The sequence below is a fragment of the Euprymna scolopes genome, chromosome 41 (genome assembly GCF_053919585.1).
Source record: "Euprymna scolopes isolate OS-2025 chromosome 41, ASM5391958v1, whole genome shotgun sequence".
Taxonomy (NCBI): domain Eukaryota; kingdom Metazoa; phylum Mollusca; class Cephalopoda; order Sepiida; family Sepiolidae; genus Euprymna; species Euprymna scolopes.
Window position 1 is genome coordinate 15,397,646 of NC_136522.1, and position 19,215 is coordinate 15,416,860.

At 37.9% G+C, this 19,215-nt stretch overlaps 1 protein-coding gene across 6 annotated transcripts in view; it reads left to right on the top strand.

The window, feature by feature from the left end:
- Nucleotides 1–19,215, top strand: part of LOC145266358 (uncharacterized) — a 165,834-nt gene that overhangs the window by 102,409 nt on the left and 44,210 nt on the right. For all 6 annotated transcript variants that reach the window (XM_080121976.1, XM_080121978.1, XM_080121979.1 and 3 more), the window contains 2 exons: nucleotides 7,370–7,577; nucleotides 12,733–12,840. In XM_080121976.1, the coding sequence (XP_079978102.1) occupies nucleotides 7,370–7,577; nucleotides 12,733–12,840 (316 nt within the window). The remainder of the gene's footprint in view (nucleotides 1–7,369; nucleotides 7,578–12,732; nucleotides 12,841–19,215) is intronic.

Sequence of the window (19,215 nt, forward strand, 5' to 3'; positions counted from 1 at the left end):
TGCGTGCTCTATTTATACTACTCATCAGACGACGGTGTCACTCTTTTGTGTGTCCCGTCTTAATGGTCGTTCCTATTCTCTACATGCCCTCCCCCCACCATGTGACCACACTACCGTCGTTTTGTGGTCATGTGACTGGAGAATTCCGTGTAGTAGTGAGTTGGTCCTTGCATTTGAGGGGAAAGTGGCCTTGGTGCTCGTGTCACCCTCATGCTGTGGCGTGGGACCGGACTCGTCTGCATTGGCTTGTGGTTGATCGGATCTTGGTCCACCTCCATATCTGTTTCTGATGTGTCACAATCAGCTTCTTCCACCTCCATCATCTCATGCATGTTGCACGGTGGTTTGCTGTCCTCCCTTCTTGGTGTTTGGGGAGGTGGTTGATGGGGTTGTTGAGTGGGTGGATACTCCGGCGTATCCATGACCGGTTTGATTTTCCTGAGGAAACGCCGATTGCGTAATGTGATCCTGCCGCTACCATCCAACCGTATCCTGTACTGCCTGTTACCCATTGTCTCGACGACTCTCCCAGTTTTCGCCCATCGTCGTGGATTTGGTCCCTCTGATTCTGCACCTGCACACACTCGCCGACTCGGAGCTGTTGGAGGGGGCAGCTGTGTATGTCGTACTGTTCTTTGTTAAGTACGTGCCTTTTCGCCATCGCCCTCTCTCTCAAATCTCTGGTCTCCGTCCAACGCTTGTGGATGCAGTATTTTTTGCGAAGTGCGGGGAGATGGCCCCTTACTGTTCGACCATATAGCATTTCCGCCGGCGACAATCCAAGGTCCTGACTGGGCGTATTCCTATGAGTCATCATCGCCCGTGCTGCCCGATCATGATGTAGGTGTCCGTAGCCATCAACGCAGTCCATCAGCATTCTTTTGCCCGTTTTTACGGCCAGTTCAGCTCGGCCATTACTCTGGGGGTAATGTGCAGATGATATGCGCCTTTTTACGCCCCAGTCTTCTAGGAACGATTTGTATTCTAGTGAATCGAATGGTGGCCCTCCATCGGATGATATTTCCTCCGGCGCACCATACGTGCAAAACCAAACCCTCAGGGCGTTACACACCACTGCAGCCCTTCCTGATGGTAGTGGTGTGACCTCAATCCAACCGGTATATCGGTCCGCATATACCATGTAACTTTTCCCGTGCATATCTAGCAAGTCAGTGACTGTCTTTTGAAATGGGAATTCCGGGTTTATGGGTGGCATTAATGGTTCCCTAGGCTGGGATGGGGCGATCGAATTGCAACTCCGACATTGCGCTCTTGTTTGTCGGATGCTGGCGTCTAAACCAGGCCAAAATAATCGCTGTCTGGCGTTAGCCAACATACCATTCGCCCATGATGGGCGGAGTGTAATGCCTCTTACACCTCGGCTCTAAGCCGTTTTGGTATCAAAATTTTGTCCCCTTTTATGGGTATCCCTTCCAGACAATATAGTTGGTCTGCCATCGGCCAGAATTGCCGGATTTCTGGTGGTAGTTCGTGGCGTGACCTTGGGAACCCGTCTTGAATGTATGACGCCAACGTTCGGCACTCCTCATCGGTGGCTGCAGCTGCGACTATCCTATCCCAGGTGATCGCTCGGAACTTGGGGTCATGTGCGTATGCAGCTATGATGGATGCTTGTATACTCCCCTCGATTTGCTGGGAAGTGTCAGTGCCCTTTAGTCTGCTGTGTCTTGACGGCGCCGGGTATCGGGATGTGCAGTCCGGTGCTGCATTGAGTTTCCCGGGAACATGCTTAATCTGGAACCTGTACATCAACGACCGCTCCTTGAATGAGAACAGGCGGGGATTTTTTATATTCTCCAGGATCTGATACGAGAAAATTTTCACTAGGGGCTGGTGGTCCACGGTGACCAATAGGTCTGGGGATCCCAGGATGAACATCCTACAAGACTCCAAGCCATAAATCAGCGCTAGAGCCTCCCCCTCTATAGGGGAATAACGAGATTCTGCATCTTTCGTGAAGCGAGACCCAGCCAAAATCATCTTCCAGTGGTCCTTACCACAGTTGGGACCTAATTCCGTTGGGCATTGGCAATGCTTCTGGAACAGAAAATACCCAATGCCAACCTTACTGAAGTCGGTTGAAAGGCAGGTCGCTCTGTTCATATCGAAGGTTTTCACCCCTTCTTCGATTTTCTGAACGATATTCCTCTTCGACTCTTCGAAAAGTCTATTCAATGTGTCGTCCCAGTAAAATTTACGGTTCTTTGTCCGCAGCAACTCTCGAAAAGGGGCCATTATATCGGCCTGTGCAAATGTATACGACACCTGGTTAACTAAACCAAACCAGGACCTGATACCAGTAATGCTCGTTGGGGTCGGGAAATTGAGAATAGCCTCCGTCATTTTTTTAGTCCGAGGTTATCACAAAGCCGGCAAATTCAACTTCATCGTCAGCAAATTGAAATTTGTCAGGGTTAAAGACTATCCCACTTTTACCACAATGGGTAATATAGTCCACAGTATGCCAGAAAGCCAATTCTAAGGACCTGTCCCATAGGAGTGTGTCGTCTATGCACCGGGTCTTTCGAGGCATGTCAACTGTGATGTCATCGAACCGGCGCGTGTACCCGTCCCCGGATGCGTGAAAACCCTGGGGAGCCCTGAGATACCGATAACGGCCCCATTCCGTTATGAACGTGGTCGCGTCCCGGGCTTTTGGGGAGAGTGGCAGACTATGGTACCCATTCCATGCGTCCAAGACAGTCTTTTTGGTTTAGGCAGGCACCACGGACACCTGATTAAAAGGGGACGGTGTGTGATGAGTCTCTCTCATCGTTGCTGCATTCAATTTTTGTAGGTCTACCGTCCTTCTTGGTGACCCGTCTTTCTTTGGAGCGACTACCATCCTCGAACACCAGATCGTAGGTGTGCCTGCTGGTACCGGTTTGATAATACCCAACGCAACATCTCGATCCAAATCATCCTTTACCCTTTTCTTCCAGTGATGAGGGACTGGAATGGGTGTGTGTATGGCCGATGGTTTCGCCCCCGGGGTAAAAGTTATATCCAGCGGCCTCCCTACCATGACTTGTAACGGTTGATGGGGGCAGGTGTTGAATGCGCTGGACTTAAAGTGTTCACGTAACCACTTCTCTAACCGTTCCCTATTATCTTCAGTGGGGGTAAACGGGATCCTCGCTGGCTTATCCGGGACGGATTCTCTTTTCGGACATCCACACGGTGCTGTCCCACTTTCTGAAGCCGATAAATCGGCCTTTGATACTCGATGCGGGAAGTCGCGATTGATTACTCCTAGGTCCCTTGAGGGCCGATTCTGACAAGTAGAATCCTGACGTGTTTTCTGAAACGTAGACCACTTGTCGCGTTTCCTTCTGACCGAGCTTAATCTGAGTCAGGACCACCCCCTTGATATCTAGGGGTTCGTCTGTGATTCCTCGTATCCTGTGGGTGGTAGGTATCAAGATCCTGCTGGTGCACCCTAATATTTTCAATATTTCTGGGCCACTCGAACACGTCTGGGCACCGGTATCTGCAATGGCCTGGATGCGGTGTTTTCTGACGGCTTACTCCCTTATCCAAAGCGCACCCGAATTTAGCCTGGGACTCTGGTATCAGGGACACATCGACCATTAATGAGGGTGGTGGCTCAGGGGGACTTCTCCTGAACCCACCACTGCTCCATGCAAGGTGTGGCACTGCTGCTATTCTACCTTTTTGATTGTAACATGCCGGTGCCCCCTCCATTCTGCTGCCGAAAATACTCGATTGACGTGTGGCATCGTTTGTTGACTCCGCCGTCGACCTCTCCTGTTTCCGGCACACTCTTTGTAAGTGGCCTGTGACGCCACAATTAAAACATTTCAGCCCCCTCGCCGGGCAGTTCTTCCGCCTTTTTAACCCACTGGGGTGTGAGGTCCTCCCACACCCTTCACAAGGACTATTCTGAGGGTTTTTGAGCGGCTGCTCCTTCCGAGCTGGTTTTTTTTTGGTTGTTAGTAGGCCAAAAGTTGAGTGTCCCTCTGAGCCTCGTTGCAACTGAGGAGCAGACGTCTCTGTAGTTTCTAAACTAACCAGCCTGTGAAGCTTCTGCTCCACAGTGGTTAGAATATTTGCTTCGGCCAGCAATTTACACTGGGACTCCGCATTTGCCAGACCAGCTACGAGTTGGCCAGCTACCATGTCCTCCGAATAGTTTACGGCTTGCCGGCAGTTCTCGTTGGGGCACAGAACCGTGAAATTGCAAAACCGTGCCTGGGACCGAAGCTTTGCCAAGAATTGTGTGGGTCCCTCCCCCGTCTGTTGTCTGATGTTATGAAATTTATGTCTATGCACCTCCGGGTGTAGACCTTTCACCGCAATGAACTGTATATGCCTTAAGAGTTGTTCCTCTGTGACAGAATTGAGGGTTCCAGGCCCAACTAAGTCAAATAAAAGTCTATTTACCTCATTTGAGCAGGCTGTCCTTAGTTCATTGCGGATTTCCACGGGGTCGGTAAGGCCGCACATTTGTTTGTATCGGGCCCATGAGTCGATGAAAAGCGCCCAGTCCGCGTCGGTGAATCCATGTTCGATACGTGGCCGGTCTGGTTTCTTGGTGTTAGACCGACTCGAGGCACTCCCTCCGCGAAGCTCATTGTTTTCTCTTTGCAGATTTATTAGTTGTTGAATCAACTGCATGTATTGGCCGTCCTCGTGTTGTCCTGACGCCATTATACTCCAAAAATCATGCAAAAGAAATTATGTTGAAAAATAAATCCTGTTCGTAGCGCCATGTAAAGTTTCCGAGTTGACTATCGTCGTAGTCGTAGTTTTTCTATCGGTGCGTGCGTGCGTGCTCTATTTATACTACTCATCAGACGACGGTGTCACTCTTTTGTGTGTCCCGTCTTAATGGTCGTTCCTATTCTCTACAATTTCCAACAGATTTTGACCAGTCATAATCGACTTTGACTGTGGGTCTGTGAGTTCAGTCCTGATGGACCTGAAAACAGCTAGGCCGATCTTTATGAAATTTTACACATATGTACTTTATGTGCCTGGGAGTGTTCTTAGATAGGTTTTGTATCGGAATGTCTTTGATAAGTATTGATAATCGAAATAATCCAATAAATGAACGAACAGGCGATTTTGACCAAAGTTAACACCTTATACAGCTTAACATCAGCTAAAACAGGCAATTGATTTGATTGAAAAATGTGCGATTTCACCGATTTCGATGACGAATAAAATATGGGAGTATGAAACATTTGTTGATCATTCAATTCTGTGTAACGCCGGGTCTCCCTGCTACTGTTACATAGTGAATTGCTTAAAAAAGTGCCATTAGCGAGTACATTGTTCTTGAGTTTATTATTAAAATAGTCATTATTGAAGAAGAGTATACTACATAAGGAAGTTCCAGGAATAAGCACATAAGCTCCTTTTTTTTTTTTGTATTATTCCTTCATAAAAAGTCTAAAATATTTGTGACTGATATTTTTGGCCTGTAATCAAATTGTTTGTTTCTATATGGTTTAAATCGCAATTTAATTGATTTACTCTTAAAAATTAAGATAAAGTTTAATCTTATTATTAATCATAGTAAGAAGATTCAGTGCGTTAACTGTTGAATTGAATCTTATATGAACGGTCAAAGTTTAATTTTCGTGTCATTTTTGTATGTATTTTAGAGAAATAATGGTATATTGCCTAATGTTTAGGCTGACATGACCTAATCATCCCCCGTTTGGATTATGATTGATTTGCATTTATTGCAAGATAAATTTTTCACTTGTTCAAAGTCAGCATTTTCAGTTAGGTGCTATGAAATTTTGCTTTTGCACTAATAGCTCACAAATAGTTTCTTTATATCATATTTATATGAATATATTTCTTAATTTGCCCGTATTTGGGGGGGGGGGGTCAGAGTGATTTTAATAAAAGAACCCATCTTGCTTGTGGCTTCAAAGTGACCAGTAGCACACAAAACAGCAAATTTTGTAATTTCCCACCAATTTAAAACGATCATAAATTTCCATTTTACTAACTAAGCTAATTGTAACTATTATTAGAAAAGCATTCAAAATTATCATATTTTATTAATTTTCAATGCTTAGAAGAGAAAAGAAAAGTGATGAAATTTAACCAAACTGTAACAAAATATTTGCCATTTTCTATCCCTATAAAATTTTTTTTTTTACTATATGTATATATATAAAGAAATAACGTTTGTGTGTGTGTCTGTGTGTACAATTTTCCTACAGCCCACACACTGGACCAATCATGACCAAAACGGGCACGATGATGATCTTCCACCTAGGGATGGTGCACACCATTTTTCAAGGTCAAAGGTCAAGCCCATTGCCTATGTATATATACTCTCCTACAGCCCGCACCACTGGGCCGATCATGCCCAAACCTAGCATGATGATGGTCTCTGACCTAGAGATGGTGCCTACCATTTTTCAAGGTCAAAGGCTAAGGTCATATTTGGTGTGGCCTTTACGACATCCACTTACGGCAAGAGTGCTCGCAAAGCAGGTGCCTGATCATACAGTGAAGTCCCGTGTAAATCGCGGGTGTCTTTGCTAGTTTTAGATATTGTACATCCGAGGCAGCTATAAATATTGTGTTTGTTTTTAAAGTTTTAGCTGGACATGAAAACACACACACACACACACACACACTGTTATGTTTGACATTCATCTTCGTCGCCAACTATTATGTTTGCAGGTTGAACCAAATAACGTATAAGGCAATACAAATGAAGACTCAACAAACAAGATAGATCAACAAGAAGTGTATTAGGAAAAGTATATTTACAGTATATTTACATAATGGTTGTCAAGTAAGAGAGCCTTGGCTGGAGAGCATATCTGCTCTCAGCTCGGCCTTCGGTGGCTTCTGGTTAACACACACTCAGACTAACTGAGTCTTGCTATTTATGTGTAATATTATCCACATATGTAAATGAGTGGGTGCCACCACAACACACACACACACACACACACACACACACACACACACACACACACACACACATGACTTCCCATTTTAAAATGTGACACAATGGAGGGTGTAAATATCTGCACTGGACAATATGTAAAAAGTTGAATATTGAATGCAGCAGCAAGTTTTGGGAACATGTTTACCAGAAACAACAGTTGGCAATAAGTCATGCACGATGCAATTTGTATACGATACATATCTAGAAAACGGAACTATTAAACTGATATAGATGATGATGGTGTTTGTTTTAGATTTTTAAAGTTTTAGCTGGGCATGAAAACACACACACACACACACGCACAACTATAGATCAGTAGTCTAATGAATTTCATTTTACAATCTCAAAATTGAATTTGACTTTTGTTATATAATTTTTTTCCATTTTTATATTTTTTTAAAGACATGAGAGGCAGCAATGTCTTTATTCAAGCAGCCTGGATATGCATAATTTGTGTCCATATGCTCATGGGATTAACGAATTCGAAGAATGGAAGAAACGGTTTGAGTGGCGTGCTTTGAAAATGGATCTTGCCAAAAAACCACATATCATGTCGTACATCGTTCAGCTGCAAGAAATTTGTCTCAATTCTCGGGAACCTTTTTATGTGGTAAGAAAAACTGTTTTTTTAATATGGTAAGAAAAACTGTTTTTTTAATATGGTAAGAAAAACTGTTTTTTTTAATATGTTAAGAAAAACTGTTTTTTTAATATGGTAAGAAAAACTTTCTTAATATGGTAAAAAAACTTGTTTTTTAATATGGTAAGAAAACTGTTTTTTAATATGGTAAAAAAAACTGTTTTTTAATATGGTAAGAAAAACTGTTTTTTAGTATGGTCAGAAAAACTGTTTTTTAATATGGTTAGAAAAACTTGTTTTTTAATATGGTTAGAAAAACTGTTTTTAATATGGTAAGAAAAACTGTTTTTTTAATATGGTAAGAAAAAATTTTTTTACTGTGGTAATAAAAACTGTTTTTTTAATATGGTAGGAAAAACTTGTTTTTTAATATGGTAAGAAAAACTGTTTTTAATGTGGTAAGAAAAACTTTTTTTAATATGGTAGGAAAAGCTTGTTTTTTATATGGTAAGAAAAACTTGTTTTTTAATGTGGTAAGAAAAACTGTTTTTTAATATGGTAAGAAAAACTGTTTTTTAATATGGCAAGAAAAAGTGTTTTTAATATGGTAAGAAAAACTTGTTTTTTAATGTAAGAAAAACTGTTTTTTAATGTAGTAAGAAAAACTGTTTTTTAATATGGTAAGAAAAACTGTTTTTTAATATGGTAAGAAAACTGTTTTTTAATATGGTAAGAAAAACTTGTTTTTTAATGTAAGAAAAACTTTTTTAATGTGGTATGAAAAACTTTTTTAATATGGTAAGAAAAACTTTATGGCAAAACTATTTTTATGTGACAAGAAAACCATGTTATGTAAAATTGTTTTATATTGTAAGAAACAAAAAGTGTTTATATTGTTGATGAGAAAGTTCATGTGGATTTTTTAATTTTCATTTCAAATGATATATTTTCAAATAAGTTTTCATTTTAATATCTTTACTTTGTATGTAATTTTTAAGAGCGTTTTCGCGGTAGCTAATTGGTTAAATTACAATCGTTTTAAAACAACTGTCTTCTTTTCCGGATGATGAATACAAGAAGGAAAAAATGATTCACGCTAGGTCAAAAAGCTGCTGAAATGAAGCGTTTGGTCCAGGAACCACTACTGAACGCACAGCTCAATGGTAGTTTAAGAAATTTCATGGTGGCGATGAGTCTTGAAGATGAGTATAGTGGTCGGCCATCGGATGTTGACAATGATCAATTAAGAACCTTAGTTGAAGCCAATTCACACACAACTGTATGAGAATTTGCTTCTGAATTAGACGTAATGTATACGATGATTTCTAACTACTTGAGAGAGATTGGAAAGACAAAAAAAACTTGATGGATGGATGCCTTACGAATTGAATAAAAACCAAAAGAAACACCTTCATGAAGTGTCATCTTCCTTTCTTTTACGCATCAAGAATGTTTCTCGACCAGGTTGTGACTTGTGATGAAAAGTGGGTTCTTTACCAAAAAGATGCAAAGTGGGTTCTTTACCAAAGATGCAAAGTTGAAAAAAGATGCAAAAAAGATGCAAAGTTGAAAAAAGATGCAAAAAAGATGAAAAGTGGGTTCTTTACCAAAGTTGAAAAACTGCTGAAATGAAGTGTTTGGTCCAGAAACGACTACTGCACAATGGTGGTTTAAGAAATTTCATGATGGCGATGAGTCTTGAAGATGATGAGCATAGTGGTCGGCTATCGGATGGTGACAATGATCAGTTAAGAGCCTTAGTCGAGACCAATTCATACAGAACTGTTTGAGAAGTTGCTTCTGAATTAGACAAAATGTATACGACAATTTCCAACTATTGGAAAGACAAGAAAATTTGATAAATGGGTGCTTCACAAACTGAATGACAACGAAAAGAAACGCAAGTGTCATCTTCCCTTTTTTTACGCAACAAGATCGGGTTGTGACTTGCGATGAAAAGTGGGTTCTTTACAACAACCAAAGATGCTCAACTCCGTGGTTAGAAGCCGACGAAACTCCATGAAATTTTCTGAAGCCAGAGTTGCACCAAAAGAAGGTGATGCTGACTGTTTAGTGATCTGCGAACGGTCTCATCCATTAGTTTTGTGAATGCAGACGAAACCATTACAGCGGAGAAATACTGTCAACAAATGGATGAAATGCATCAGAAACTTCAACAACAACACCCAGCATTAGTCAACAGAAAAAGCCCAATTCTCTTCCAAAAAGTCAACCCTGCAGAACTTGATCAAATTGGGCTACGAAACTCTGCCTCATTCGCCATACTCTCCAGGCCTCTCACTTACCGACTACTACTTTTTCAAGCATCTCAACAACTTTCTGCGTGAGAAACGCTTACAAAAACTGCGCAATATCAAAAATCCCTTCAGTGATTTCATCGCTACCAGAACACAAGATTTTTACATGACTGACATAAATGCACTGTTGATATATATTCAATTGCTATAGGGTTATCTGCCCCTTTCCAAAACCCTTTTACTGTGGGGATTCTCTCCCCTTTTATGGTAACTCTTCGGTTCTCCATGTTGTAAATAAAATACACACACATTGTGTGCGTCTTAGTATTTCGTCAAACAAAATGTGTTCATAGTAATTTTTAAAACCTTTCTGGATGTCGCAGGCTCCGGTGATGAGGTATGTGTCCCCACATTTTTATTAAATGACTTCCACTCATTTTCAACATGCACTTGTTTTGCATTGGCAAAAATATGTTGATTCTGATGGTTCTTATTTTGATCAATAAATTTTTGTTTGAGCCAAGATATGTTCATCTGGATTTAAAGTTAAAAACCGCAAGAACTTTTTTATCAACCTGATATTATTAGCTTAATATCATTGAAATTTGTTGTTGAATATGTTTGCTTCAGAGTTGAGTTATGCATAATTGGGTAAAGTCGCTAAATATGGTTTGCGGGTGATATAAGAAAGTAAGTGTGTGTAGACATTAAAAATGTTTCTTATCTTTAAACATTATTACATGAGGAGTCATTTCGAGTAAAAAGATATTTTATCCATTGAAACTCGAGAAATGCACAGTTAAAATGTGGAAACATTGGATGAATAAAATTCAAGATGGCTGCCACCTGAAATTTCGTAGAGCAAAAACCAACGAGACTTAGGTGAATCTGTTTAGTTTGTATCTTTATGAAATTATGTGGAGAGAGAGAGAGAGAGAGAGAGAGAGAGAGAGAGAGAGAGAGAGAGAGAGTTGCACAAATAAATTCTCCATAAATTATTTTTCATTTTTAATCAAAACTAAAGTTTTACTTAAAAATAAAAGTTGTTTAAATTATTTTTTATTTTATTGATCGCAAGGTCAAGGTTGCCATTTCTAGTGGCAGCCATCTTGATTTTTTACTCATTCAATGTTTCCACGTTTTAATCGTGGATTTCTCTAGCTCAGACAGGTAAAATAAATTAAATTTTTACTCTAAATGACACCTCATGTAATAATGTTTATAATGAGAAAACTTTTTAAATGTCTACACAGTCGTATTTTCTCATATCACCCACAAACCATATTAAGTGATGTGATCACAAGAAAACGGTTGATAAACTATCAATTTGTATTCTGTTATATTTTCCTTGGGGTTAACTCAAAAATTTCAGTACACAAAGTTAAAACGCCAGAAGTGAACTCGGTTTACCTAAAATATAGAACGGAAGTCACTAAACAGGAAACGAAATACGAAATCATATGGATATAATTTATTTCAAAAAATTATTTTAGTTTTAACATTTTTTGTGCTATCATCTATAAATATAAAAGCGAAAATGTATGTATGTGTGTATGTGTGTTCGCTTTTTCTGTATGTCTACAAAAGGCTTTTTTCAGAGAAGCGGTAAGTCGGTTCACAACTTTTTAAAACTTTTTATATCACATATAAATCATAATATCTCAGAGTTAACAACGGAGCTCGCCTGTCTATTTAATTTGCTTGACTTCGGGAAGATAAATAGTCAACATTTGTCACTCGTTAGGCCTTTTCCTATAATAAAAGCGACACTAATTTTCTAGGTATTTTTCCGGTCTCGATCGCCGGAAATGTCCGAAAGCAATCAGCTTTGATTAATGTGGAAATATTATTTCCTTATATCAGACAATTGCTATTCAATTTGGACAAGGGGAGCTGTTTCCCCCTACCCCCAACGTCTTGGGAAAATAAAAATAAAAAAAAGCATTCCCGCAGTAAATGAAATATTATCCCGCAGTCAAACTTTATCTCATTAAGTCATTAAAATGTGCACCTGCAAAATCTAAGTAAAGTTAAAGAAATTCAAACGTGTTTCCGTTAGCATCTCGCCGTGGCCCAATGGTTAAAACCGTCGCACTCTTTTTTTTTCACACTTTAATTTACAACTTTGCCTCAAGGATTCGGGTTCGATCCTCATACTTACCTACCAAAACATTTTTTTTTATTTTAACCCGCCGGAGTTTTGATTTACCTAAAACCACACACACCTACAAACACCCGGGCAACGCCGGGTATCCCTCGCTAGTCTTCTATATATATAAAAAGCAAAATGACCACGTGCGTTTTTGTATGTCCAAGAAAGGCTTTTTTTTTCTTTTTCTTTTTTTTTTAAAGGGGGTTCTCGAGAGGGTTGCTATTTTCAAGAACTTTTTATATACTCTCTAGATCATAATATCTACGCTTTGCGAATGCACGTCGTCTCTACATTTACTTTGATTGGCTTTTATAAAATTCACGCTAATCCGTCCTTTTGCGTGTTTGTTTGTCTTTTTCTTATAAATAAAGCGGAACATATTTTCTCATATCACCAACCAACACTATTTAGTGATATTACTCATAATTGTTATACGTTTTCAGTTATAGTCAAGATTGCTCGTTTTGAGTTCCGGTTTCTGCTGTCTATTTGGATGCATAGTTAAACATGCTCAAGCGGACAAGAAAGCCATTCTTAGCATGGGGAAAGGAAGGGGGTAGTCTTTCATTTTATCTGAGAAGAAGATAGTCAATTATTAAAAGGACCCTATTTTGCTTGTCACCATTGTCACGTCTGCGGAGCAGAAACTGAAACTCCGAAAGAGATTATCTTGACTGTAATCAGGTTTTCTTCTGGTGTTATATGCACAAAATGTGAACCGCACACAAGTTTAATCTTGTTCATAGAAAGAAACTTTTTTTTTTCTTGTTGATAGATGAGTGAAAATATTCTCGATGTCCAACTCGAGATGAATGGTGATGAAAAAGTGTTTTCAACGGAGAAGAAATTCTCGTATGCATGGACCATCACGGTGACCAGTCAGGTAAGGAGCTTTGTGATTTAAAAAACAATTTTTGTCCGATATGCTTGTAGATATGTGTGTTACGTTGCCAAACATGTATGTTCAGTCACAAAGGAAACAAAGAATAGGAAAGAACTTCAACTCGTTTTTTTTTCTTGTGTTGTACAGCAACATTTATTTCCTCATTGTCCCACCACACGTGACTTCTCATTACGTCTATGTCGTCTCTCATGTGCTTGTCTCCTTGAACATGCTCTCGAACGTCATCCATGTCTCTCATTCTCTCGAACATGCTCTCTTCTTTTTATAGTCTTCTTTTTCCTTCCCATGACGTCATTTCACTCACGGCTCAGTATTTGAATATATAACCATCTGTGCTATGTTGTAGTGAAGGGATTTTCTTTCAAATCAAAACAAACTCACAATCTATCCCCCCCTCCCACCAGACTTTCACAAAAAACACTCATCTAGCCAAAACAACTATGAATAGTTTACCACACTCTTTATCTGTGCCTAAACCTAAATGTAGATTCCATGAACAAAGCTTCTTTCTTAGAACTGCACGCCTATGAAACTCTCTTCTGTTGGCCTGCTTTCCAGCTGACTACAATCTGATTGTCTTCAAGTCCAACGTAAACAAGTTCTTAATGAACCGTCCCCCTAAGTAATCCAACTTAAAAAATTCCACTACTTATGTTTATTACACTATAATCACATTGACTAATGTATACTCATTAACCCTTATCCTCGAGTGGCCTCTGGGCCTTGATAAGTGGTGATTCCTGTGTAAAAAAACAAACAAAAAAAACAGTCGTGAAATAACTATGAAGATGAGGTTAACAGTTCGCAAAAATCATAAAGAATTGTTTTCAAGTTCTCTCCTTAAAATCATTCGTTGCGTTGATTAGTTTACTTAAATTTAAAATAATATGACAGGCCCCGTGTCACAGTAATTACTGCCTTCCATAGTTGTTGTCTCACCACGTTTTGGACCAACTAATCCTCTGGCCTGCTTGGGTAGGATTGAAACCGCTATCTTCAGACAATGGTCATAGGCCCCCCTGTCACAGTGGATAGAGGCACTGAGTTTCTAGCAGTTTCATTCCTATCCAAAGCAGGCCAGAAGATTAGTTGGCCAAAATGTGGCGAGACAACTATGGAAGGCAGTAATTACTGGTGTGGCACAATGAGGTAGCTCCTCTTTTGGAGGAGCTGGGGACTTCTACATCTTGTGCCTAACTTGTCTGTACTTGTGAGGTGCAGACATGTTAAGCAGGTGCTTGTGATTTTGAAAATGTTCTGCTATGACTCAAGCCAAGAATGATAGTTTGTTTATAATATTGAACCAAGGCAAAACGATATAAGACCTTAGAATTTGAAAGGTCAAACCCGAAAGAACTCATGGATACAAAAACAAAACAAAGTTTAAACGTTATGTATGAATGTCCCTCCATCCTCTCTCTCTATTTCTCTCTTTCACTGCCTTTCTCTCTCTTTCTTCATTGAAAGAGAATTGTATTGGTAAAGCAGTTGACGGTTGCATTCTGGAGTCGGCAGACACGACATAGCGTGCGTCTGGTTTCAACTGGTCTTTATAAAAATATGCTCCTCATTGTAAAATCTTAAATAAATTATATTTTTATAAAAATGCATTTGTTTGCTATTTTTGTATAAGCGTTAAATTCCAGCATATTATTAATGCCGACAATAGAAAAATGCATGTAGCGACGAAATGAAGACAAGAAGCGACCCATGCCAGCTAGTTATAACCAACGACATATCAACCCATTGTGTTGCTGTTTCCCTGTGCTTATCGTTTGGATATCGTTTGTTCCCCCAGGGAGCTGGTTGCATTGCCAGGATGTTCCTCAACCAAGGAACCCTCCCCAGGAAGCGATACTACCATACTGAGGATACAGTTACAAGACTCTGTATTCTTATCCTGAAGAAGGCCAAAGGATGAGTTGTTCAAAACCTGGTGGAATAACAACTATGGAGATGAGGATAACAGTTTGCAAGAAGAACGAATCCGCAAATTATGACGAATGGTTATCGAGTTTCATCTTTAACATCCGGCCTGCTTTAGGTAGGATTGAAACGGCTATCTTCAGACAATGGTAACAGGCTCTGTGTCGCATTTGTTAGAGGCATTGAGTCTCTACGGTTTCAGGTGAGCATTGTTGGAACATAGTGGTTTCATTCCTATCCAAAGCAGGTCAGAAGATTAATTGGCCAAAATGTGGCGAGACAACAACAATTATGGAAGGCAGTAATTCCTGGGGATACAGTTACATGACTCAGCATTTGTATTCCGTTGCAGTTAATCACCTGAAGAAGGCCAAAGGATGAGTTGTTCAAAACCTGGTGGAACAACAACTATAAAGATGAGGATAACAGTTCGCAAAAAGAACGAATGCGCAAATTTCCCCCACTCTTTATCTGTGCCTAAATCAAAACGTGGATTCCATGAACAAAGCTTCTTTCTTAGAACTGCACGCCTGTGGAACTCTGTTCCGTCTGCCTGCTTCCCACCTGACTACAACTTGGATGTGTTAACAAGTCTAACGTTAACAAATTCCTAATGAACCACCCCCTTAAGTAAACACTTGATCAAATCTCCACACTAACGTAATGTACTTGCAATAACCCTTATCCCTGAGTGGCTTCTGGGCCTTGATAAGTAGTTTTCTAAAATTTGAAATATTTGTGTCGCTTTTCTGTCATGCTTCAGTTAATAAAAGGGAGATAATTCTGCTAGTTATCTTTTGTACTGCCATAGTGTTACTCATTGGGTCTCGGTCAGTGTTGTAGCAAACGGATTTTCTTTCAAAACAAACTCGCAACTACAGGATTACTTTTTTTCTTTTAATGGAAATCGCTCCAGATAAACTGCCACTTAATGTAAGTGTAATATAATGGACCCCCCTCCTCCTCTCCCTGAACCGAAAGTGTAAGGAAGGAAACAAAAAGAGAGAAAAAAAGCTGATCAACAGGATAAAGTTATAGGAAGTGAGCTTAGTAGAAAGACAATGGGAGGGGGGGTGTTCACCAAGGCACACAAAAGAAAGCTGCAATGGGATTGTTAATCAACAAAAATCGCTCCAGATAAACTGTGAAGCCACTGGATGCAAGTGTGATATTATCGATCATCCTTTCCCCCCCCCTACTCTCCCCAAACCACAAGTGTTAGGAAGTAAACAAAAAAGAGTAAATAAGCTGATCAGCAGGACAAAGTTATAGGAAATGAGCTTAGTAAAAAGGCACACAAAAGAAAGCTACAATGGGATTGTTAATGAAGGTGATAATCAAGGTATGGAAATGACTCAGACACAGAGGTCTTTATAAGTTCAATAGATTGGTTAAAATAAAAGCTGGAATTGGGCACCAGAATGCCAAGCTGCATTCAAAAAACCTATTAAATAAATGACAAAACGTGTGTGTGTGTGTGTGTTTGTATGTCTTGCAAAAACTTTCGATAGAGGCGACAAAACCTGACAAAGCCAGTATCGTTTTAAACCTTGATCCTTCAAACGACAAATATCGAAAAATTGGCCCAAAACATCAATTCCTTCGTCCTGAACTCAGCCTTTTGTACAAGGAGGGGGTCGATTTTTGCATCGCCATTTTAGCAAGTCATCATTCCCTTTTCAATTGACTACGATTAATTCTGATGTTCGTGACTTCCGGTCGCACCATCAGGTTTTTTTTTTTTTTCGTCCTTCGCATTACGAATTCGAGCCTGCTTGTCTACTACAACTTTTTTCTTTTCTTTTATTTTTTTTTAACACCTCTGCCTACTGTTGTTTTGATTCCCCCCACCCCGCTAATACCCTCTCCCCGCGGCGGGTTCCTTACCACCATCTACATACACCTGGGCACCCCTGGTACTAATGTTTTTAACAGGGTTCGCACAGACTTTAAAAATCTTTGAATTTTGCCTAGAAAAGGCCTTATTTCTATTATTACCTTGAGAAATCCTTGAAAATATGGAAAATGTCTTGGAAATGTCTTGAAAGATCTTGAAAATTATATTTTTTATGCCCAGTACAATTTTGTCAAAATATTAAAAATAAAATCGAAATAAATACAATTGAATTATACTTTAAGTATTCATAAAAATACCATAAAAGTTTTTTTTTAAATATTCAAAAGAAAATCGAAATGCATTGTTTTGAAATTGCATAGTATTCTGGGTACAAGAGTTGCATCCCTTTATCACAAAGGGACATAACTCAATTTTTTTTTTTTTAACCTGACCACCCTAGTTTCATTTATCATAATTTTTTTTTTCTCACTTTTGACCCTCTCCCCCTTTATAAAAAACTTTCTCTTGTGGTGACAGGACTCTCCAATAGCAGCCCCCCCCCTCCTCTAAAATAAATTGATATAACCTAAAATTAGGCCGGGCCAAAAAAAAATGGACAAGACAGCAGCCCTTTTGGTTGGAAATTTAAAAACCTTAAAGGGAGTTAATATTTGAGATGAAATAAAAATGTTTTCCTTCAATTCTTGTAAGGTTTGATGTTTCAAGGTTTGTCAGCTTGCGGAACGAAATGAGGGAGTTAAATCGAAATCCAGAGATTCTGCAATCTGTCATAAATAATGTTTTGGAAAGAGCATAAATATGCAAAGCTGAAAACCGTCAACATTAAAAAACATTATTTTTCATAAATAAAGATTGTTTGAATTTTGCATTTTTAAAACATTTCCCAATGTCTTAGTCAGATTGTATTGAAATTACATAAAGATATCATCGAAAGTAAAGAATCTATTTAAGTTCAAAACTCTTCAGTGACTTTTGGGACACCCGGTATAACTGGTGTTATGCACATTTTGAAATACTTATATTGCTCTCACCATTTGCTTTGAATTATTTATATTGCTCACCATTTGTTTTGAATTATTTATATTGCTCTCACCATTTGTTTTGAAATATTTATATTGCTCTCACAATTTGTTTAGAAATATTTATATTGCTCTCATAATTTGTTTTGCAATATTTATATTGCTCTCATAATTTGTTTTGAAATATTTATATTGCTCTAACCATTTGTTTTGAAATATTTATATTGCTCTCATAATTTGTTTTGAAATACTTATATTTCTCTCATAATTTGTTTTGAAATATTTATATTGCTCTCATAATTTGTTTTGCAATATTTATATTGCTCTCATAATTTGTTTTGAAATATTTATATTGCTCTCACCATTTGTTTTGAAATATTTATATTGCTCTCATAATTTGTTTTGCAATATTTATATTGCTCTCATAATTTGTTTTGAAATATTTATATTGCTCTCATAATTTGTTTTGAAATATTTATATTGCTCTCACAATTTGTTTAGAAATATTTATATTGCTCTCATAATTTGTTTTGAAATATTTATATTGCTCTCACCATTTGTTTTGAAATATTTATATTGCTCTAACCATTTGTTTTGAAATATTTATATTGCTCTCATAATTTGTTTTGAAATACTTATATTTCTCTCATAATTTGTTTTGAAATATTTATATTGCTCTCATAATTTGTTTTGCAATATTTATATTGCTCTCATAATTTGTTTTGAAATATTTATATTGCTCTCACCATTTGTTTTGAAATATTTATATTGCTCTCATAATTTGTTTTGCAATATTTATATTGCTCTCATAATTTGTTTTGAAATATTTATATTGCTCTCATAATTTGTTTTGAAATATTTATATTGCTCTCACAATTTGTTTAGAAATATTTATATTGCTCTCATAATTTGTTTTGAAATATTTATATTGCTCTCACCATTTGTTTTGAAATATTTATATTGCTCTCATAATTTGTTTTGCAATATTTATATTGCTCTCATAATTTGTTTTGAAATATTTATATTGCTCTCATAATTTGTTTAGAAATATTTATATTGCTCTCATAATTTGTTTAGAAATATTTATATTGCTCTCATAATTTGTTTAGAAATATTTATATTGCTCTCACAATTTGTTTAGAAATATTTATATTGCTCTCATAATTTGTTTTGCAATATTTATATTGCTCTCATAATTTGTTTTGAAATATTTATATTGCTCTCATAATTTGTTTTGAAATATTTATATTGCTCTCACAATTTGTTTAGAAATATTTATATTGCTCTCATAATTTGTTTTGCAATATTTATATTGCTCTCATAATTTGTTTTGAAATATTTATATTGCTCTCATAATTTGTTTTGAAATATTTATATTGCTCTCACAATTTGTTTAGAAATATTTATATTGCTCTCATAATTTGTTTTGCAATATTTATATTGCTCTCATAATTTGTTTTGAAATATTTATATTGCTCTCATAATTTGTTTTGAAATATTTATATTGCTCTCACAATTTGTTTAGAAATATTTATATTGCTCTCATAATTT